At 32.7% G+C, this 24,196-nt stretch overlaps 2 protein-coding genes and 1 long non-coding RNA gene across 4 annotated transcripts; 1 reads left to right on the forward strand and 2 right to left on the reverse strand.

The window, feature by feature from the left end:
- Nucleotides 1-4,385: 4,385 nt before the first annotated feature.
- Nucleotides 4,386-5,082, reverse strand: LOC145738596 (uncharacterized). Its single transcript, XR_014180817.1, has 3 exons — nt 4,873-5,082; nt 4,577-4,819; nt 4,386-4,519 (listed from the first exon to the last, which is right to left on the reverse strand). It is a non-coding gene; the product is annotated as an uncharacterized LOC145738596 (long non-coding RNA).
- Nucleotides 5,083-6,236: 1,154 nt separating this feature from the next.
- Plekhm1 (Pleckstrin homology and RUN domain containing M1) lies at nt 6,237-13,757 on the reverse strand. The gene is made up of 7 exons (XM_081993456.1): nt 13,103-13,757; nt 10,152-11,012; nt 8,371-8,537; nt 8,154-8,322; nt 7,921-8,103; nt 6,606-6,776; nt 6,237-6,550 (listed from the first exon to the last, which is right to left on the reverse strand). The coding sequence occupies exons 1-7, from the start codon at nt 13,424-13,426 to the stop codon at nt 6,419-6,421; spliced, it is 2,007 nt and encodes a 668-aa protein (XP_081849582.1). The 5' UTR covers nt 13,427-13,757; the 3' UTR covers nt 6,237-6,418.
- Nucleotides 13,758-13,956: 199 nt separating this feature from the next.
- On the forward strand, nt 13,957-21,309 carry RSG7 (Regulator of G-protein signaling 7). Of its 2 annotated transcripts, XM_081993457.1 has the most exons (10): nt 13,957-14,112; nt 14,281-15,036; nt 15,138-15,322; nt 15,378-15,684; nt 15,737-15,960; nt 19,501-19,721; nt 19,773-20,012; nt 20,070-20,256; nt 20,312-20,404; nt 20,459-21,309. In XM_081993457.1, exons 3-10 carry the CDS (start codon nt 15,173-15,175, stop codon nt 20,519-20,521), a joined length of 1,485 nt encoding a protein of 494 aa, XP_081849583.1. In that variant the 5' UTR covers nt 13,957-14,112; nt 14,281-15,036; nt 15,138-15,172; the 3' UTR covers nt 20,522-21,309. The 2 variants fall into 2 exon arrangements, with proteins under 2 accessions (XP_081849583.1, XP_081849584.1); XM_081993458.1 differs by lacking the exon at nt 13,957-14,112 and having other exon boundaries at nt 14,236-15,036.
- The last annotated feature ends 2,887 nt before the right edge of the window (nt 21,310-24,196 follow it).

The following is a 24,196-nucleotide window of genomic DNA, read 5'->3' on the forward strand; positions in this document are numbered from 1 at the left end:
GAAAGTCATTTATGTAATATAATACCAACGGGTGGCGGTACTTCCGATTATACCGGTAGCGAAAATAGGTACTAACCTATTTTAAATAACCTGATAATACTCATCAAAATCATCATAAATATTTTTTTCAATTACAGTCAATTTTATAAGTTGAAAAATCGAATAATTATTATACATAAATTTCAGTCAGTAGTACCATAAATGTAATATTACGGTGACTAAGAGAAACTGGAAATTGTCATTTAATTGAAGTGAAATAACTGTAAAAATCTAAATTAAAAGGTTGGTTAAAAATGGCACAGTTTTAGAAGCAATTCGAGACATTTTTCGTATAAAATATTGCGAATCTTGTCAGGCAAAATCTGAAATATCTTGAAAACGGATAATTATAAGTTACTGAAGTGATAGCTCGTTTGAAAAGTTGTTTTTTCTCTATTTCATGGTCTATTACACACTGTATTTTAGTTGACTGAGCAACTGCTAGAGGTTACTTGTTAATATATCGCAAATTTTTGCGATTTTATCTGAAATAGTACTCTTTTATACTCTAAATAAAAAGAGCATCCAATTCTGATTATACCTGAAATTTTGAATTTATTTCTGAGATTTCGTATGCTCTGGAAGAGAGAAATCTTTGTGCAGGGCTCTACATTGATTTGTCCAAGGCTTTCGACTGACTTAATCAGAAAAAGTCTACTTTGTAATCTTAATAGATACGGTCGGTATTAGGGGATGTGCTTTGTCGTAGGTAGAGTCTTATCTCCTTTTCCAAAGACGTACTCAGTATGTAACAACAAAAGACGAAAAATCTGAGGGTCTTCAAATGAAATTAGGTGTAGCCCAGAGCAGTATGATATGATGATATTGTTAGATGGGCTCCATTCGGAAAAGACACTTAGGCCGCTTGCCGGGCCCATTGTGACCCATCACAAGCTAGTACCCCTCCAGTGTAGTGGCCCTGGTAAAGCCGCAAAGCCTCCTTGGCCGGGTACCTTGAATATCTAAGGGGTTGATTACACTCTTATCCCAAAGCTCTTTTCTGATCGTCGCAAGTGCCGGGCACTGTGTGAGAACGTGTATCGGAATTTCCTCGTCTTCCAGACACAAGCGACATTCCGGATCCTGTGACAGACCCAGAATGTGCATGTGTCTTCTCATCTGACAGTGACCCGTGAGAAGTCCTGTCACACATCTGAGGTCCTTTCTGGATAATTCCATCAGGGATTCCGACTTGTTTCTTGGAAAGAAGCTAATGAGACAACGCGACTGCCGCATGTCTCCGGCCTCCGCTCAAGCTATATCGGATCTTTGCCAGAAGATACGGTCTGCAATGGCGGATTTCCCCTAACATCGGAGTGCCCTGGAACCCAAGTTAGACGTACTTTGGCCATCCGCGTGAGCGACAGGAATGTCTTCTTACACTCCAGCACCAGCGCAGACGTCGTTGAATCAGATTTCATTTCTTGGTAGATCACTGATGAATTAAATGAGTCTCATGTTGAGGGTCTCTGTAGAAAGCTGCTGTCTGCTTACTCTCGGAATTTCAACTAAATATCTTCATTTGGCGTTGTGTCAAAGTTTGTATACAACGATGTTTTCCTATCGTATTTGCGTCTGGAGCAGTGGAACAAATCTGCATAAAACTTCTATTGCAGAAATTTGCTATATGAATAATATTTAAAGTGCAATATCGAGAATCATCTCGCGGTGTTGAGAAAAAATGGATTCTTAAAACCGCCCCAGCATTATACATTTATGAGTGTATTGTTTTTTTAGAAGATGCATTCTGAAAAGTTTTTTCGTTCTAAAGTAACACATGCTTTTGACGCTACAAATCCTAAACACCATTTGACTTTAAGTTGAGATGATAGAAACTGTGCTTACTCTATACAATAGGCTGTTTTTATCATTAACAACAATAACAGGTTTAAATAACTTTAAAACATCCTTGCATTTATAACTGTGCAATATGGAGCCATACTCTTTATTTGGCCATCGGCATTATTTGTTCAAGTTGTGGGAAAGATATCTCAGCCAAAACGACGGTTACGGACTTTCACTTAATTTTTTAAGTTCTAATAATTTGTTGATTTCTGTGTTGTTAATTTGTTATCAAATGGATTTTTCAGTGTATCCTCTTCTTCTATTGAAGTAGTCATGGAAATTGTTCATGCTATTGAGCGGCGAAGGCGTTTTCGGCATACTAAACCACAAAAAATATCTATCCGATTGTTATTATCAGCTCAATAATTTTTATAGGTCGGAAACCCAATTAAAATTATTTTTTAAACTAATATATCGAACCGATAACCATTGAACCGATGGAGCTTTTGATGTTCAGAAACTGGGCACAAATAATAAAACTTTTTATAGTAATTATTTTCGATATGGATTTTAAACCTACTGGACTATACCCTCAAAAAAGTAAATAAAGTTATTTTATAGCCTATACAACTAAACGACAATTACTGTTACGTCTATATACCTATAATGATAGTCACACGCAACATAATGTCAATAGCTAAAAAAATTGCTTTTAGAAACCAAACATAATTATTTTAGGTCTACCTTTCAACTGCTTAATAAGCCTAAGATTCTTATTTTCATATAGGCGGATGTGATGAACAATAATGTGTTATCTAACTAAAACTAAAAACACTTTTTTACTAAACTATTTGCTACCCAAAAACTCTACTCATCTTCAACTAAATACTCTGATATCAAAAAAGCAATTTTTATCGATTTTTACAATGCTTCTAGCACCTTTGCAGATATGGCTGGCGTGGAAAAATGGAAAACCGTCAGTGTAATGCTCAATCTCAGGTGAGGGGAATTTCCACAAAGATACTAAATCATCCTGTGCATTTCACATAACCACGCACGTAACCTACACCGTTCGCCAATCGATCGGAAACCAGTCACTGTGTATATCTGTCCATCAGTGTGTCTATACGCTCTGTCAACTGAGTTGAAACTTACAAAGTTCTTGGGTAGAGGGCGGCATTCATACTAAAACCTGATGATGTACAAGATAACTGAAAACCGGATTTATAGCAATAAGACAAAAATCATACTATAGAACTTGCAGTTTTGGAAACTGATGCGCTAGTTTTAAAAGGTCACCTAACAAAATAAACTGCTCACGGAAAAGATCGATGCAGCAACATTTTTGGCAATTTTTAACTGCCTGTATCTCCGAAATGCCTCAGCCAAATTTAATAGACAAAAAAGGTTTTGAAAGACCGTTTTCTTCTAGAATCAGGGACCGTCATTCATTTTGGCTTAAAGTGATATTTTCACAGATATTCGTTAAGAGCATGTGAATGGGTTATGCAACTTTAAAATTATTGTATGGTATGGTCAGTGACATTACATCAACCAGGAGTTAAAAAAGATGTGTTACTCCCTTGTGCTTTCTTTGTGTACTTTTGGCGACTGTATTTATGGACCATGCTTGGATAATATAGATAAAAGGGGCATACAAAAATTACAGTATTAAAAGACCTAGTCCTATAATTCATAAACTTAGCAATTGCATGTGATTAAACATGCAAAATCGAAGAAAACTGCATTTTGCTTATTTTTGTTTCAAGAAGAATGGCCGGTCACCATATCTGTTGCGAAGGGTTACGTATATAGAACAGATTCTTCGTTTTCGGAATAGCATATCTATTCCTAAACATAGATTTGCACTGTTTAGAGTGTTTAGACGATCTTTCTCTTATAATATTTCAACTTCGACTATGTAATTTAGATACTGCTTCGAATATCTTTAAGGAAACCTGTAAACGTAGACTATTTTCATTACAGTTTTAGTTTTGTTTGTTGTTTTGCTAGCCAGTCGAGTGTTAGCACTGTTAGCTTGCATACCTAAAATATATTATACTCGAGTAATTCGGCTCAGTATGTTGATTTATTTTATAGTATTCTAGGTACCTACTTTACTACATAGTTTGGTTGCTGCATGGTTGTGTATGCTTTTTTCTTTTTGTATTTTTTAACATGCCCGTGGGGAAGACTTATGCCCGTATTTATAAACAATGCTTCGCTCGTTCTCAGACTTGAGTCGTACTCAAGTACAGTTTTTTGTTTTATAAACCTAACTTAACCTCTAAGGCGTACTTCTGTCGTGCTTACATCGAGACTTGCTCAAGTTAGGTATTGACCTGACTTGAGCATTGCTTGGTTTCATTTTTGACGTTTCAAAATAAAACTGTCTAAAATTGATAGTTAGAGGGTTTAAAAACTCAAATCAAAACACAATAAAAAAATTAAAAAGTTTGTGGTTTATTTCGTCAACTTTTCAGGAAATAGATACTGTGTAAGTATAGTTACCACAAATTGTTCAAGTATAAACCATAGATCTTCAATATAATTAATAATTGCAGTATGGCACATGCTGATATAGAGGATACAGATGAATTTTTGGAATACATCAATGATGAAAATATGTTACAAAAGTGGGCCTCCTCCAGTTGCTAGTCGGTGAAATGTTTGTTCTGTGTTTTGTCTTCTTTTTCTACGATATAAAAATATATAGAGCAACCCACAAAAACATTTCTATTGATCATCTTACTTCTGTTTTAAATTATTCCACAGTTTCTTACGTTTGACAGCATTCCTGGGCACAGTTATTATAGATCCTTGGGAATTATACTCTGTAGCAATTTCTGTCCATTCTGCTTGTTTTTTTTGTGCAGTTGATGCGTCGTTTGTTTGTCCTCCATTAATTTGTGTTTGTCTACTAAATTAGCCAACAAAAGCTTCTCTTTTTGGGTATAGGCTGTTATTTTAGCCATCAAAAAATTTCTTTATGATCCTATAGGCATATAGATGGTATGGATATGTATAAAATTATTGTTGAATACGTACCTCAAGGGAAATAATAAATATTTAAAAAAGAAAACCACCAAACCAAACCAAATTCAAATAACTTACAATCAACGCTCAAACAACAACTTCCGCGTTCCATGTAAATTGCCAAACATTTTTGACATTGGCAATGAAGGTAACACGAAAGTTACTAGAAAATGAAGTTAAAAAATTAAAAATTACTAGCAAAACTATCTTTGGTTATGCTTTGTCGAGAATTACCGAAGTTTTGTTTATAAAACTTGTGTCGTACTCAAGACTCGCGACGTACTTGGCGAAGTTGTACTTGAGTATGAGATTGAGATTCGTTTATAAATACGGGCATTAGTGCTAGTCACCTATCACGGTGCATTTATCAATCGTAATTTAACGAGTAATATTAGTTTAGTTGTTTAATTCTCTGGAAGTTAAATTTGGTTGATAATAAACAAATATTATTATTATTATATACAGAGCAAAGGAAAATGTGCTGCAAATATCTTAAATTTCAATCCAGTGCATTTGATAGCTGAGATAATTTTAGAATTAACATTTATTCTTATGCCATTTTATGGGCTTGGTTGTCATCTCGGGACATGTACAGGCTACAAATTGAATTACTGGGTGTTTTTGAAAAAGATGCTATCTTTATGGGTACGTCTACAACAGAAATGCTTTTATTAATCAACAGCCTGTCCCTAGTTCCCATTTTCATAAAATTTTAAATATGAATCTTTTTATTAAAATTATCCTCAGTATTTCTGCGGGACAGAGTAACATATAAGTAATTATTGTCCTATATAACTTCATTTTTGGATTTTTGCACGTCACTAAATAAATGTTATTGTATTAACCTTGTTGTACGTTACCTACTGATTTTACAGCCAGTAAACATTTAGTGTTGGACTATCCCATTAAAACAGTCGTGGTATTCCCGGATACAGAGTAATTCATAAAAAGTGTATCTTTTTTGAAAACACCCTGTAATTCCTTTTGTAGAGAAAAAATTGAAAAACCCTTAAACATATCGCAAATATATATCGACCAAACCTATTATATAACATAAAAAATGCCACTGTCAATGCACTGAATTAAAATTTAAAAAATGTGCAATATGTTTTTCCGTAAAGTAATCACTGTAAGTCAAAATGAATCCTTGGCTCTAACTCCACAAAAAACGGTCTTTTAAAATGTTTCATTCATGAAATTTGACTGAGGCTTTTTTGGAGATACAGTCCGTTAGAAATTCTGCTGTATGTTCCGTGAGCAGTTTATATAATTTTTAGAGTCAAACTGCCTAAAAAGTAAGTTTTGCGTTAATAAACACTTTAAGACAATGTTGCAAAAAACATCAGTTTGTATATACAACAAATAATAACACGTCATAATCATAAGTACAAAATTTAATTCAATGTTATAAATTTTCCATTACAAATCCAAATAGTTAAAATATGTACAATTTTTAACATTTACTAAAGTTGATAATACGAATATAAACTGTTTTAATAGTTTGTCATTGATTGTAAATAAAATTAAGAAAATCAACGTTAAATAAACTAAAATTAGGTCACTTAAGCTCATCAACGCAAATAGCACCGTCAATAACAAGTTCCTCCCTCTTCTTCCGCCTCTCGCATTTACGACATGGCTGGGTGGAATTGAGGCAAGTTTTGTGGTAAACAGCGTTACACACTTCGCACTAAAGTATAATTACAAATTAGTTAAACTTGTATTAAAAATAATAGTTAAATTACCCTGAATACATTCTCTATGTCGAAAGGAAACAAAGCTTTAGGATTATTGCATATTTCGCAGACAAATCCTTTTTGACTGCAAAGCCAACAGTTAAAAACGTGATCTATACCAAATTTGATCACTTTGTAAAGTTGCTGGGCCAAGACGTTGTTCTGCACTTCTTGAAGATCCTAAAATTTGCAATAATTGTGTAAGAAAAATTGTATTTCTTAGGTAATCGTGGAACGAATTCCGATTCGAAACGTTCATCTAACATTATGAAGCAACTACGATGTATTGCAAAAACATTGCAATGAAGTGTGACAAGTGTGGTGAAAATAACGTAACACCGCAACTAATTGCACATAGCTAAAGTAAATTCCTATATTACCAAAAACGATTCACACCACTGCACCCGTTTTAACGTTTTACAGTGTATAGAAGAAGCAAATGAAAATCGCCTTAATATACGAACAATTAATTACTTTGCAGGAACTTATGCTTCCTTAAACCACACAACAATGGTTACACAAATGTAATATAGAGAAAACATTCAAACTTATTTATTTTATAGGACGTAGAAGATCAATACAACAAATGGTTGTTATGGTAAGTTTCATAAAACTGTGATTGTAAAGTATCATTCACAAACGCTAAATACATGTGAGTATTGCATATTAAAATAAAATTCCAGGTTTTTAACAGCATTCTGTACAGGCGTAGAAATACAATCAATTTAAAAATTACATTTGTATTTGTTTTTAACGGTTATTTATTTTGAATTTGGTTCTTGGTATATGAACCAATTCAGTATGTTTTGACTTAAAGTTTAGCTACGGCTCTGTAAAGTAAATTTGACAGTTGGTAACTCCGGTAATATTAAAATACAGACATCTGGGTAAGTTCGGCTAATTTATATTAAATGTTATTTAAATAAATATAAATATTTCTCCTAACTGAGACTAGTTTATTATAAAATCTGCAATAGGGTAGAATTGTCCTGTCTATGTCACTACAGTGGTGATGAACTTAATTTGCCGTCAAGTGTCTCCTAATGCAATAATAATATAACAATAGTCACTTCGCAAATGAAAAAACACGCAAAACTGAGCTTATTTAAGTGATTATTATTTAAAATAATTACCACCCTTCCTGCTTTTCATTTTACGCTTGCGTAATGTTTTCATTGCTAATTCTTAATGCCTAAAATTAAAAAACAACCCATTTTGTAAACTTTTTCCTCTTTATATACTTAGCGACTTTATTATCTAACCCTGAAGAAGAACTTAACTAAGTTAAAATAAGAAAAATAACTTAACTAAGAAAAATACTCACCGAAATCGAATACTGATGAATATGTTCATACATGTATTCTCTGGGCCACATTTGTTTTTGAAGCTGAACAATAATAGGTTCACGACAAGTGTATAAATAAGCCCTTAACAAATTCAACTGATTTCTAAGGGTTTGCAGTTCGGCCATTTCTTCAGATACGCTATAAATGTAAGGGTTCAATACCTATAATAACACGTTAACGTAAAAAAATACAGATTACTCGTTAACCTTACTTTGAAATCTATCACAGGATTGTATTTAATCTCATTTATGTAATTGGCGCTTTTTAGGGAAACTGGATAGGTCTTAAAATCCCAATTATGAATAATCCTAGCTGGAATGGTTATCTCTTCCGGATTCATACAGTCACGGCAAAAGTATTCCCCAGTATAATGACAAACACTACAAAATCACAATTGAGTTGAAACTAAAGCTTAAAAAGCAACTTACCAAGGCATTTGATTGACTTCAAATGAGGCTTTACATCCTGCACACTGAAAATTTTGAACATCCAACCCCTTTTCACAAGCTATTCTAAATACTTGAGCTGACATGGAGTTTGACTCAGAACGAACTTGACTGGCATTGGAAAGCGAATTTAACAGCGATAACTCTCCCTTTAAAAATAAAAACCACGTTTTTAAATATACTCCGCAAATGCACACTAAAAATGTATGTACCAATAACTAACCTGCAGAAAAAACATAATAATGACTGATTATTCATTTCAATTACATACTTTATAAACTTTGCGTTGAACAACACAGAGATAACAAAAGACCGATAATATGGTAATTAAATTTAACATTAAGAGAGTAGTAACATAACTTGTGTTGAAGGCAGAATGGATGAATAAACTTTCAGAATTATACAGAGTGTATTCCAAGTAGTTACAATAATTTTAGAAAGTGATTTAGTTGATTAAAATAACCTATACAGGGTGCCACAAATTCGTGTCAAAACTTGTCATCATCACATTTGAAATCCGACGTTTCGGTTTTTGCCAGCCATTATCAACTTTATTTTTTTAAATGCGGGATTTGATAGTGCTTTGTTTTCCTGATTTAAATGGTGTGCAACACTTGATTAATCTGTTTAATTTTAGGTTAGAATTTGCTGAATTATTAATTAGTGATGATGATTGCTCTTACAGAAAACACATGTTAAATTAAATACAGTAGTATGTATGCTGTAAAATGTCAATAGTAAAATAAATAAAATAGGTGATACCTACTTTTTAATTTTATGTTTTAAGCAGTAAGACCAAATTTTACGATTTATTTTTTTAACTAGAACAGTTTTTTTCCTATAACATTTCATTCTTCAGATGTTACATACAACTTCCAAAGTTTTCATGGAAATCATAATGCATTTCATTAAATTTGAAATTTACACAGAATTTATATTCAAAACATGTACCTATCTCTGTATCACCTATTTTATTTATTTTACTTTTGAGATTTTACAGCTTACATACTACTATATTAAATTTAACAACATGCATTTTGTGTAAGAGCAATCATCATCACCAATTAATAATTCAGCAAATTCTAACCTAAAATTCAAAAGATTAATAAAGTGTTGCACGTCAATCAAATCAGATAACAGAGCACTTTAAAAATCTGCTTTAAAAAAAAAACAGGGTCGCATTTAAAAAAATAAAGTTGATGATGGCTGGCAAAAACCGAAACGTCGGATTTCAAATGTGACGATGTCAGGTTTTAGAGAGAAAAAAGTTGCAATGATAAAGTGTCAATAAATTTAAATTACCTCATCAAATAAAGTAAAAACTTTGCCTCCATTTAACCCACTCTGTATCTGTTACCGTTTTCGAGATCCAAATACTTAAACACGAATTTGTGGTACCCTGTATACCATTTTTGTGATCAACCTTTGTTTACTATTAAACGAAATAAAACTAATTAATGAATAAAATCCATGGAAACTTTACCTAATCTTTCTATTATACAGAAGCATTTAGAATTTGAATAAACATTGAATGTGGAGATATTAATTGGGAAGAGTGGATAAAATGTTCCGAATTTCAGTGGCGTTATGACGTTATTATATAAAATCTTTAACTTTGTATCCCAATATAGGTGGCATAATTACCTAAATTCAAGACCTTAGTAGTTTTTGAAAACAACTGATATACATATGAATACATTTTTGATGAAATATACAAAATATATCCACTGTTTAATAACATTCAAGATGTAACATAAACTTACCGTACTTTCAGTAGGGCTTGGATTAATCTCATCAAATTTCTTGTCTTCAAACTTCTGCCACATCCCTCGTATGTCCGGCGTTCGAATGTAATTCCCCCCAAACATATTGTAACTCTCAACCAAAGCAGTAAAGCTACTTTCCATTGATTTTCTACCTTCAATCGTATCACCAGGATCTCTCTCACCTTCTACTGCCTCTTCTTCAATTGTACTCTCTCTGTGTTCAGTTTGACAAGCCTCATCAAAGGACCAGCCTTCACGATTTAATGAATTTCCTATATTATGGTTTAGACTATCTTCTATACAATGTTTAGCAACCTCTATATCACTACTACTATTGGACGTCGAGCAGGGTAAATCTGATGTACAGTCTTTAGCCAAAATAACTTTAAGCACATCATCTTCAGAAAAAGGAAGTCCTTGTTTGCCTGACAGCTGAGAAGTAAGTGACATAGCAGAACAAAGTGAACCACTGTCAGACACTTCATCTTGAGACATTTGCTTAATTTCTTCATCTATAATCATAGCAACGTCATCGCAAGGGGCTATGGGCGTATTCTTAAGTGTTGGCGACCAAATTCCTGCCATCACAAGGCTTTGTGTTTGCCAGTTATTCAGCAAACTAGAGTTCGTTGGTAAGGTAAAAACTCCGGAAGATTCCACTCCTTCTATTAATTGTTGGGTGACTTCCAACAGATCGCTATCACGTAGGTATGCATTGGCATTGTAATATGACTTAAGAGCCGATGCATCTTGTTTTATTGCTTGTATGTAAGAAGATAGTAAAGACTCATTTAGCGCTAAACGTATCCACGCGCGACATTGTCCTATTTGGGTTGTTATTTGTGTTAAATTAGATATCTAAAATAAATCATAATATTTGTTATCTACATTATTGATGAAATATACAAAATATAGCACAGTTATGTTGTGGTTGTTGTTGCATGCAAGCAAGGGTAAAGATATGAGTTGTATTAGAGAAATATAATAGGTTACATAACTAATGTGCCTATTTTACAGAGTTGATGATTTGGTACTTAAATATGGTTATTGTCTGTAATATTGATGACAAGAAACTGACAAGTTTTGCTTATTAAGTGACCATGTGAACAAATATGAGATGACGTTTACTTAAGCTCAGACAAAAAAAATTATGAGAAGGAGATTATTATTATATTTAAGAGGTAAACAACAACACTGTTGACGGTACAAAGGACAAACTAACGTCAGTCTGACAGTGGACAGATAGTAGATTATTCAGTTTAAGTCACATCATAATTGTGTGCCTTTTGTAGGTATTTTATTCAATTAAAATGGCAAATCCTGACATGTGGATGACCATGTTGAAGCATTTAATGGGTGTAAATCTCAAGGTATTATTATTAATTCCTAATCTTGAAGAACAACATGAACACGGTGTCTCACTATAAATGACTAGATGCCATTTAGTTCATATTTATCGTAGTATAATAGGTCACTACATCAGTAATTGACCATTAACCAGTATTTAACTGATTTTCAGTAAAGTTCCAAAACACAATTTTTTTTTATGATTTAGATTGTTTTTATTCTTTCTTCAGTTCTACAGGGTGCATTGAAAATAACGCCCAAGCTCTTTATTACGTGGTTGGGAATCCATTTGTAAGCATCAAAAATTAATTTAAAAAAATAGAGCTACTACTTTTTTCTCTAGATTTTTGATTTATTAGTTCTAAAAATAACTATTGAAGACCAGATAAAATAACAGAAATAATTAAAGAACTATGTTAATCTTCACTTCTTCAATGGTCATTTACTAGTAAATCAAAGAACAACACATCATGATCAACTATTAGAAACATCTAGAATTTTGCATGGATATAATATTTGTTAATGCAAAAATTCACAAAAACACATTAATTCATCTAGTAGTGAACCAGGTAGTGAATGCTTTTTATTTTCATGTTCAATTACTGGTACAATGACCCTAGTAAGCAAAATTGATGTAATTGCCTTCCATATTCAGAATCTCTGGATAGTTTTAAAACAGTTTAAGTAATATTATAGGCATGTATTTCTGAGAAACATTATCTGCCACTGCCACTCCAAATCCCTATATACCTGATTATTACTATTTGAGAAAAAGGTGTACCTTCAATAACTGATGGCTTAACCCCTGATAAAAAATTAAATATTTTTTTTTTAAATAAACAATATTCAGTAATAAATTTTACAACTTTCATATTGATTGTATTGTGAAAACCTCAAAGCTTACAGTATCTTTCTTTTGACAATTACAGCAAATTTTGCTGTGACTCAAAGACACTCAACAATTAATTTATTTTTTTTAAATTTGGGATATTTATTTCTGAACCATATATTGGTGCTAGAAAAAGACATACATATAGACTAAGTATGTATATTGTTGACTCAATGCCAGTGATTGGGACTGAATTTGTTACAATATTATCAATACTGAATATGACTGAATTTATAAAATGTGAGCTTATTTAAATTGTTATACAACCCCTTATAAACTTATTAAAAAGACAAACTTACAACTTTTGATCTATTAAACTCAATTTTAGCAACCTTATTCCAGTAAACAAAATACTTGCAAATATATTCTTGTACATATTTTTGGAAAGTTTTGAAGAACTCTGTAGATGATTGTGATATTGTGAATTTTACAAAAAGGTAAATAAAAAACACTCACACCCTGGTTTGAAGAGAAGTTGTCCAAAAACCTATAACTAATAACCTGTACATGGTAATTAGTGTGTGTGTGTGGGTTAATATTTAAGACCTGTTCCACCAAAATGTGGACTTTGTACTCAAACTAATTTACCCAGCCTAATAATTTTCTTAATCCACAGCTTGACTCATACCAAACCTTATCAAATCAATAACATGTAACTTGATATAAAACAATTTATGGCTGAGCTTAAAAAAAAACAAAGGACTATACTTACTTGGTCAATAATTTGTCTATGGGAAATAATGAGAATAGGAGCCCAAAAATCAGGGGCTTGAGGTTTTTCATCTATCCCCGCTAAAGCTTTTTGAAATCTATGTGATAAGCTGTCTCTCAACCCGTGTAGAAACATTGCTTCCATTATGAGACTTAATTCATTAGCTGCTTCAGTTATATTCATTACTTTATTTAGTCTCTTGGCTTCTACAGTAGCATATTGAATTTCTTTAATAGAATTTGATAGGCTAGCAGTAATAGTTTTTTTGATCACTTGGTCCTTTTTATTTGATGATGTTCGAACACTTTTTAAAAACTTACTCATGGTTGTTTCTTGTACAATTACGGTAGTTGCAAAGCACAGATTGGAATTAGTATAAAGAAAACTTTGTGGTTTGTCTGGTTTTTGATCTCAGAATCATTTTGTAACTTCCTTTTGCAGATAGATCTTCATGGGCTTCACTGGTCAGCTGTATGCACTACCTAAATTTCTCTTTCTTACAACACTAAAATAACCATGTCAGTTGCACATTTTGACTGTTATTATTATTCTACGTTTTTAGGTAAACAGTGTCAATACACTATGAGTTGTGTTTTTTTACATTTTAACCAAATCCAAATACGTAATTTATAACATAATAAACAAAGTAAAATAATTTAACCTTAACCCAATTTCTCTTCTTCTTTTTCAGTCAATACATAGTGAACAGAATACAAAAGAAGTGGTATATTATTTGATAATGGGTCACGTGATAACGTTACGTTTTGTAAACAAAGAAGTCACATGATACTTTTTGAAATGGCTTACTGGCTACTGGCTAGTTTTTAAATAAATAAAAGTTTATTTAATAATATGAATATGAGATTTGTATTTCTTGTAAAAATAATAAATAAAAGAAAATTTTTAGTCAGCTATAAACTGTAATTTTAGAATACTTCTTACAAGAAACGCTTCAGCACTCACAAAGCATCACCGGAAACGGAAGTTGCCAATATGTCAACTAAGCTGGGGTAACAATATTTTTTATATTTTATAACTTTTTAAATTTCACGAAGTGGTTTTAATGGCATATGATAAATGAATAAACAAGAATTTTTCTTACATATTAACTTTAAATAATTGAACAATATTTTATAAAAAAAATAAACAAAAACGTGTATGCTCTATTTATATTGTAGAATATTTGCTTTTGATGACGTCAGAAACACCAGAGGTTGATGCAGATATTGCTCTAGGACTACGGCACATCTAAAATATAGAGCCATATGAAACTGGTTTTTTGGGACCATGTAAAACAGGAATTGGCACACTCTATAAATTGTTTATAAATATAAGTAAAATACTATAACAACATACACTTTTCTACTACTATATAGCATTTATTATAGAAAGTAAAACTGAAAATGCAGTTCTGCATTTGCATAAAACAACAACCTTTTCCGTTTGACCTTTTGATTTGATACGTTCATAGTCAATAAGGTGGGTTTAAAATCATGTATAATTAATTAGATATTCCCTAAACCAATACGGTTGGACTAAGGGATGCGGAAGTTATTACAATCAATTATTAATTTGACAAGGATAGAGGCTCTAAAGGGGATATTGATCAATAGAGTCGCGAGTGTTTTTAGAGTTTGTGTATAGATTCTCCACTGTCAGCTGTCAAAAACTGTCCCATTTGGCTGTACAGATAAACTCCTTGGTTTGTTGATGGTATTTTATGGATTTGTATCATGTTTATTTAAAATGTGACTGTAAATTAGATTTTACTTAATATGTGATAACGATCGTCCCATTCGACTAGAAGATTATGCCTTACATATATTTAAGCTTATACAATTCATTCAGAAAATGTGATTTTTCATATTTGCAAGTTCTATCATGCAAGAAAGTAAATATCCTTTTGTTGGATTTCCAAAAGGGTACTTAACCAGGTAAGTTTACGTTTTTTGTAATCAATGACTTAATCTAGCTTTTACTCAACTTTTCTTTAATCTTTAAGTAAATTAATGATTTCTTGTATACACTTTTGCAGAAAGAGGTGGAAGTCATCTCTTTCCAAGAATTAAAATGGTCACAATGAACTCCGATAAGGCTGCTGTTAAACGCAAGCCAGACCTTTCACACTCTATGGTTATTTCACCCATTAATGAAGATATTAGCAACTTGCAACAGCCTTATATCTGTGATGGATCTTACAACCTTTTTCTGTATAAAAAGGTAAGTAGCCCTTACTACAGTCATCATCAATGCTGTGGTAAATGACACCTTCTAGATGGAAAAAATTATCTCCAAAATGCAAAATGAAACAAGTGGAGTGGCAGTTCGTACAGTAAAATCCTTTATGACCAAAATTCCATCAGTTTTTACAGGATCAGACTTAATAACTTGGATGATGAAAAACTTAAACCTGGAAGATCAACAAGAAGCAATGCATTTAGCCCACTTAATAGCAGCCCATGGTTACTTTTTTCCTATTGATGATCATTACCTTACTGTAAAAAATGATGGTACATTTTATAGATTTCAAACACCTTACTTTTGGCCTTCTAACTGTTGGGAACCTGAAAATACTGATTATGGTAAACATTTTAACATACTTTTAACTCAATAGTTATAGTCGTTTTATTTCAGCTGTGTATCTTTGCAAGAGGACAATGCAAAATAAAACTAGATTGGAACTAGCTGACTATGAAGCTGAAAACCTAGCCAGATTACAAAAATTATTTTCAAGAAAATGGGAATTTATTTTTATGCAAGCTGAGGCCCAAAGTAAGGTTGATAAAAAACGTGATAAATTGGAAAGGAAAGTGTTGGACAGTCAGGAAAGAGCATTTTGGGATGTTCACAGGCCCATGGTAAGTCACTCTGTGAACTCAACTTTACTGGTTGTTAGTCCCAATGGTTGTACAATTATATAGGCTTTTTAAACTCTGGTTTAGTTGAACCATAACTGGTGGAAAAACTCTTTCATTTAAAAGTCATTTTTGTCAAAGAGGAATATGGTTGTACAACTGGGTCTTAGTAGGACCTGTAAAACTTTTTGTCTAATTGATAGTAGCAATGCCATCTTTAAAAAAGATGTTAGATGTTGTGTGAAATTGTGAATTTTACCCAATTTGCAAAAATGACATCTTGGTGGAACTAAAACAGTCTTGACATAATATTTCTTTTAATGAAAAATAGCTTAATAAAGTTATGGTCAATTAAAAGCAGCTCAAAAACAAACTTTTTGGGTTTTTTGGTACGTCTGATTTGCTTTTGTTTCCACAGTTTCTATTTGGCTAAATTTGCAGCTATTTCTTTATATAAAATTGAGTGCTATTGCAGCATGATTAGGGTAACAAAAGGAAAACATTTTTATAGTATTTCAGTACACATGTTATTGGTATTTCATGGAAATTAATAGCTATGTTATGTAAGTTTACGCTGTTTCCTAACTGTTTGATTTATTGAGTGGTTTCACAGAAATTGCAGTAATGACTTCCGTCCCTGCAACTTATAAAACAGTGGCAAATGTAATCCATTTTATTATTTTCTAGCACTTTTTTGTTGCACTAAATTGTAGACTTTATATTATCTTGTGACAGAGACAGAAAAAAAACTGGTATTTTGTAGCATTTTTAAATAAAGTGCATACACTACAAAACTTTATACATCAATTTTCCTTTAGGATTGTTTTTTCTTCCTTTCAGCCTAAAATTTATTCTGTCTATCCTTGTTATTTGCACCATATTAATAACCTTATTTAATAACTAGGAAGAGTGATTGAAAAAGCCTGATTTATGACAGACAATGACTTACTTAGGGTGCTACATATATTTTCTATATTCATGCTTATTGTACAGGGTGTCCCAATAATGTCTGATAAATGTGGCCACGAGAAAATGATACGTAATTTCTGGTTCTCGACGACCAACCGTATTTAAACCGTATAATTAAGTATATTCAGCTCTTACCATTGCATAGTTACGAAAATTAAAGTCATTTCAACTGCACAAAACACGAGGGAGCACAAAAACTTGAAACACCACAAAAACGTGTATTTAACCACAACACTGTATACAAATGAGAAAAACGTATGCACTACCCGTCCCATATTGTTAACAACACTAATAACCAAAAGTTTATTCACAGATACAGGGTGAACAAAATAAGAAAAAAATGGGAAAGAACTGTCACTAACACTGTCTCACCTTTACGCACTAAACTAGTTACAATTTTAGCGTTGTTCACCAATTTCCTGGAAAAAAAACTTAAATTATTACCTTAAAAATGGTGCTAAATTGCCCTGTACAAACTCTATAATATTTTAGAGGTTAAGTCATATTTTTGTACACTTAAAATAACTAAAAAAAGTGATTTGTACAACAACAAAAAAAGCAAAAAATCAAACTAAAAAGTATAAGTCTGAATAGGTAAACTACACTCTATATTGACGTAACAAGTCACGTGACGCGACTGTCAGATCTTTGTCTGTAGGGAACGACCACTGTTTTGTATATTGACGTTACAAGTCACAGGTTATTTATTTATCAACTGTCAACAAACAGTTTAATTGAACTACCACCCTGTATATGTGTCAAACAGAAAATTTCATTCCAGTTAAAAACTAGTAAAACAAATTGTAAATTTCATGGAAAAAGCATTTTTCCTGTCATTCAATATTAAGTGGTGGGGTTGTTTCAAAATTTCCTTTAAAATAAAAAGAAGTATTTGGAAAACGGTTGATTGTAGAGGCTTTGTTATAGCGGCATTTTAGAGAGCATTTTCGGTCCGGTAGAATGTCTCAAAACAATGTCCCATTTAGTTTTCTGTCTTTCCGGTAGAGGTCGTTTTTCCAAATTTATTTATTTTTTTATCCTTTGTAATTCCAAATACGCCAATAGAAAATGTCATTCCGTCATTTTCATTTGGACGATCAGTCGTAAATTACACCTCTAAAATAACCTTTTTCATGAGCCTCTTTAGTCTCCGGAATATGAAAAGATCACAGATCACATTTGCGTACAAGCAATGATGTGTGATCAGAGGGGCGTTATCATGGTGCAAAGCCAATTTTTGTTCTTCCACAAATCCGGGCGCTTCTGGCGGATTACATAACTTTACAGGTAATATTCTTTGTTGACCGTTCTTCCCTATCCTGTGGCAAGAACTCATGATGCACCACGTTCACATTTGATGGAATTTACCGTGCTTTTTTTTTGTCTTGGTGATCCACAATTCCTCCACTGGGACGATTGAGCTCATGTTTCGTCACCTGTTATGATTCTTTTGAGTAAATCTGTAGCATTGCATAGCTCTTGATGCTCATTCGACGATTCTTTTGGTCAAAACTGAGCAATTAATGAACAAACTTTGCTGACACACGTCAGCAATGTTTGTCACACGTCTCATGCCCAAAAGTCCGTTAAAATTGCTTGGCACGAATGAAATGCCGTTATCATGAGCAACTTCTCTGATGGTATATCGACGACTCCCCAACACTATTCACTTCTTCTTCAACGTTCTTATTAGTTCTGGACGTTCTGGGGCGTCCAGACTTTTGGTGTCTTTTCGGCCTTCTTTAGAAAAAACCGTTTTGCCCTATCTTCAACCGTTCGCTTGATATAGCTTTCCAAATAGTGAACATTCCAATGTTTAATAATCAATATCTCGAAAACCACAACAATTAGAGAGAAACTGATAAGCAACAAAATCAAGAAATAGTATCAGTTGCTAGGGTTGTCAAACAAAAGTCCGTTGTTGTTATTACTTAATATTTATGTGCATATTACTTAATTTTTTTTTTTATTTCAAACATTTTTGGTTTCCTAGATACAATACCTCGCATTCTTAGTTGGACACCCTGTATGTTACACGTAAATTGGTTTTCTTGAATGCTCTAAAATCAATCTGACTTCTTTTTGGCTAAAAATGTTTACACCAGCCTTAACTGAGTACATTCTCAATCAAAAAAATCTCTTCTCATGTGGCATAGTTTTGGAGAAAAGTTTTGTTACAAAAAAATAAGTGTCAGACGGAATTCAAAGACTCAAAAGCAACTTGATTAGCTTTCAGGAAATAAATATGATAGTTTTCGAAAATATTTGACTATAGATTTTGGATTTTAACGGTAATTCCCTTCTACAGGACAGGGTAAAATTTTTTTTTAGACATTTGGTTACTTTGTATTAACTTTCATTGTTACAAGTCTGTATTTTCCTTACATGTAAATGTAATTAAAAATGAAAAAGATGGACGTTTTATGTATAATATGTTAATTTATGTTCCAACTTCGGTATTTTGACTTAAATTGATATTATAATGTTCTCTTATCAATAATCAATTTTCAAAATATGTAAATATATTGCTAAAAATACTGCTAACCAGCTAAATTATAAACTTAAATTTTTAAGCCTGGATGTGTAAATACAACAGAAGTAGATATAAAAAAAGCTTGCCAAATGAACAAGCCAAATAGAGGATTAAAAAATTTACAAACTGGTGCTACCAAATCATCAACATCTATACAAAATTTACAACCTAAAGTAACTGTAGATAACCTTAAGAAGCAAATAGGATTATTCAAATGCCAGCTGGAGAGGCGAAACATCAAAGTTTCAAAGGCTGCAGACTCGTAAGTCGTTAAGATGCAACACAAGCCACATTTATTACCAGCATATTTTAGGTTTGTTTCGTATTATGAGCAATATTTAGAATACGATCCCATTTTTACACCCCCCGAATACCCTAACCCATGGATTTATGACAACATGGAACTGTGGGAGCAAGAAAAAATCGCGAAAGAGATGTCAGTTCGTCGTGTGAGAAGGTGGGCTTTTAGTTTACAAGAGTTGCTAGCAGATCCTGTTGGGAAAGAACATTTTGAGAAGTTCCTAGAAAAGGAGTTTAGTGGTGAAAACTTGAAGTAAATAAACTACGCTTAATATTCACTACTTCACATTTTGCCGCTTTGTTTGTTTAGGTTTTGGGATGCGGTCCAGGAACTGAAAACCTTGCCACAGAGTCAAGTTCAAGACAAAGTAAAAGAAATTTGGAGTTATTTTTTAGCATCCGATGCCAAGTGTCCTATAAATGTTGATTCACACTCTTATGAGATTACAAAGAAAAATATGGAAACACCTGACCGTTGGACGTTTTATAACGCCGCTGTTAGTGTTTTACTTAAGTTAACCGTACAAAACCGTGATGTGTGTATTTTTCCAGGCTCATGTGTACCACCTTATGAAAAGTGATAGTTATTCCAGATATTTACGTTCTGACATGTATAAAGATATCTTAAATGGATCTAAGAAAAAGGTGGGTTTAATTTCTACTACTGTTTTAGTTTTTATTAAATACAATTATTTTCAGACATCGGTTAAGGGAATTCGCTCAATAGTATCATTTCCTGGACGGAAAGATAACTTAACATAAAAGAAAGTCAATCTGTAATTCAATTTACACGTTATAATCTGAACAAATGCAACATTTTTGATTTTCTGATTGTTCAAAATTGTGTTCACCAGAAAATCCCTCGTGTTCATGATAAATATGAAAATCAATAGAGGTAAATCGACCACGTGTCACTGTTTCAACTCGGTTAAATAAAGTTGTAACAACCAATCCTTAGAGGAACATTTAGCTTGAATACAATACCCATTAGCGGTTTACTTTAAGTCTAATAATTTTTAGTTTTTCACCTGTAAGCCATATAATTAAAATATTGTGTCTATTAAGGAAGGGGAAAGAAAGTTTTAATTTCCTGACGTATAACTTATAAATTTCATTTATATTTTAAGGTTTGTGTGTCTTATTTTATTTTCTTCAGGACATTTGGATAACCATTGTGTTTTACTCAGTTTTTTTCGAAAATAATCTTTTTCCTAATTTTGTAAACTAGTAAACTTGGGCCGCTCTTTCCCCTACTTTAGATGCAGTGTATATTTTATATTGATATTGCCAGGTAAAAAAAAAACTTTCCGAGTAATTGTAGCTTACCTCGTATTATATCAGTCAGCTCTAAAAAAGTAGAATCATTCTCATGCGTGCAATTGTGCTAGAAACATATAGAAAATCCGTTTTAGTTTTGTAGGAGAAAGTAACGTGTAGTTTTAAAGAAATAGGGACAATGTAATAGCGAATCCAAGAAGAATTAATTCAGTTGACACTTTGTACATATATATTATATACTATTAGAAAATAAAAACACCTTTCTATGAAAATATGTGGTTTTTATTATAAGTTCTTGACCGTAAATTAGAAAATTTAGAAAAAGACCTTAATATAGAGTAAGTCTGTTCTTGCAATTTTTCTATATGTTGTTTTTGTTATAGAAAAATCTATTTGTGTTCTTTATCAGATAAGTCAATTGTATAACTGAAAGAGAAGTCTTTCAAAAATGAGCTTGGACAGCTATGTTGCATTCCACAAAATATTTTTTACTTAATAACGATTAAATTTTTCTGAAAACTGTTAATTCTCCTAGCACTTTGGATGCCACAATACTGGAAGAGATGCTTGCATTACTTTAATTAATCAATCAAGTTGTACTTTATTGAAAAAGAACGTTCTTATTGACAAAGTTAATGGTTAAAATTAGGGATGTAAAATTTTCGGAAAATTGGAAAATCTAAAAATTAAAAAAAAATCAAATTGGAAATTTCTGCTTTCGAGGCGGGTGGTCAAAGTAAGGCTGCTAGAGCAAAAACAATTGAATATCGATACAAACATTTTACATCAAGTAGGCCTAGAATTTGACGTAGATTCCAAAAATCGAATAAAAAATAAGTTTGGTTTGTTGCTCAAATTTGGGACACCCTGTATACTGATGGATTATCTAGGATAAAAATATATGCAAATATCTACAAGTTTCATATTTGGTTTTTTTTTTTGCCGCTTACAATTCAGATGTGTGGTTTACAAGCGTAGACGCATTATAACCAGAATGTGTGGAAATACCGAATATCTATTCTATGTATGTACTAGAAGCAGAAACTCATCATATCGAAATATTTGTATTCATGTGAAGTGTAGTACAAACTCATATTTTATTCTCATGCTTATGAGAACATATACTCTAAGTTTATACTTTGGAATTATTAATTATAACACCCAATGTTACGGTTATCCAATAATATGCTGATGACATCGGTTACTATACAGATCTGATGATAGTCAAGAGCCTGTTAATAGAATAAATGTGGGTTTTTCTTTTTTTGGAAGTACTTGTAGACTGATAAATTGATTATTATCCCTAGATCTACCCTTATATTTGCTTTGATAAACTATTCAAATCTCTTATTTGTAGCCTTCTCAATCTCTGCTTCACTAAATGTGTGATAGAATCATCTCCAGGGCCTGAAATAGACACGACGAGAGTACTTATCCATCAGCTTTCTGAGAATATATGACGCTTCTTCGAACGTTATGCAACTGCACCAGATTCATAATATGCGAGCCAAATATCTGAGTATGTTTAGGGACTGTTTGGCTCTATTTAAGGCATTCTTTTATGTGAAAGTCCCTCAATTACCATGCTTTATCCTTCCACTGTATAACCTTTCTTTAGAATGAACCCCTTACTCTCTTAGTCAGTTATAGTTATAGTAATAGTTATAGGTAGTAATTGGATCACCATCCTGTTGTGTAACGTTCGAGGAAGCGTCCAGCCTTCTCAACAAAGCTGATAAATGAGCACTCTCGTCAAGATCGTGTCTATTCCAGAGCTTGTAATTGATTCTTGTCACCCTTATGCTTCAATTTAGTGAAGCAGAGATTGGGAAGCCTACAAATAGAGGCGAATAGTTTACTACATATTTAAATAGTTTATCAAGACATCATAGAAACCAACAAAACGAAAAGACTGCTTTGAGTAGCCGAAATGAAATCGCTCAGGACAATAATGGGAAAAACAAGAATAGACCGAATTAGGAACACTGACATTAGGGAATAAAGTGGGGTGCAAGACTTCGTAAGATGGGGGAGACAAAGAAAAAGATATTAGTACGCTCACGTGAGAAGAATGGAAGAGGGAAGACTGCCACGCAGTGGAAGCCAATAGGGAAAAGAACACCCGGAAGACCACCTAAGAGATGCAAAGAGCTGGCAGTCCTCCCAGGAACTGATCCAGAAGGACCTGCAAAACTAACAGATCGCAAGATCTTAAATATGAATAAGAAGAAGAAGACCAAGACGAGAATAAGGGTAGATCTAGTGACTATCAAGAACAAAGGGAATTCTGTAGTTATGCTGAATAGATGAAGAAGCCTTTGAAGTCTCCACGGTTCACAGAAGAAAACCAGTTGAAACGCAAATAAACTACCTTCACTCGACTACTTAGTATTAGTATTACTCCGGTCCTAAATCGACTATTTGGTGGATAATGTCTCTTCTCGTACCATAGGTTTGGCATTAACCGGACCTACTGCATACTTCTACGCTACTTTGAAGCGTTTAGTGCCAACAGGAACTATTTCTGGGGAAAATTTCTCTAACAGCCATTGTGTGCTTTCTCACATTTTCTTTCTCAATGCTGCTCAGTTCTCTTTTCAATGCGTATCCCTGCCATATTTACAGCCAGCAGGGAAAAAATAACCACCAGAAAGACAGGACTAACAACACATTTTCCTACTTGGACATTCAATTAAAGAAATTAAAAACTAAGGCTGGCGTTATACCATGGATTGATCGAAGCAGTGCTATAAGAGGATCTTCCCTTTTAAACAGTCCTCAAAGCAAACTTTTAGTAAGTCATCATAATGGTAAATTGACCGCCTATAAAAACCTCAATCTGTAATAATAAGTTACATAATGTAGTCCTTTAAATTTTAAGAATATTTCTTCACTGCTTGCTGCACACTTCATGCAGAATGTTTTTTTACTCCTGTATACCAAATTTCAACCAAGTAGCTCTACTGTTACCTGTTGTACTCGGTTGAAATATATTTTATTGGAATTTTTTCTGAAATAATAACTTTTTTCTTTTGTGACGCGTTTACTTGCTTTCAGGTTTATTAGATTTGGCGCTATTGAAGAATTGATAGGCTTGAAGCGCAATTTTCGACAGACACTTTTTGCATTCAATGAAGACTTTCCGTAACAATAACTGAT

This window comes from Ips typographus, linkage group LG16, assembly GCF_016097725.1.
Source record: "Ips typographus isolate SLU linkage group LG16, UJ_Ityp_2.0, whole genome shotgun sequence".
In the NCBI taxonomy this organism is placed as follows: Eukaryota; Metazoa; Arthropoda; class Insecta; order Coleoptera; family Curculionidae; genus Ips; species Ips typographus.

Coding starts and splice junctions, on each gene's coding strand:
- Plekhm1 (XM_081993456.1), bottom strand. CDS start 13,426: ATGAGTAAGTTTTTAAAAAGTGTTCGAACATCATCAAATAAAAAGGAC. Junction 11,013..13,102: donor ATAGACAAATTATTGACCAA/GTAAGTATAGTC, acceptor GATTTATTTTAG/ATATCTAATTTAACACAAAT. Junction 8,538..10,151: donor CAAGCCCTACTGAAAGTACG/GTAAGTTTATGT, acceptor TTATTTTTAAAG/GGAGAGTTATCGCTGTTAAA.
- RSG7 (XM_081993457.1), top strand. CDS start 15,173: ATGGTCACAATGAACTCCGATAAGGCTGCTGTTAAACGCAAGCCAGAC. Junction 15,961..19,500: donor GGGATGTTCACAGGCCCATG/GTAAGTCACTCT, acceptor TAAATTTTTAAG/CCTGGATGTGTAAATACAAC. Junction 20,013..20,069: donor TTTAGTGGTGAAAACTTGAA/GTAAATAAACTA, acceptor TTGTTTGTTTAG/GTTTTGGGATGCGGTCCAGG.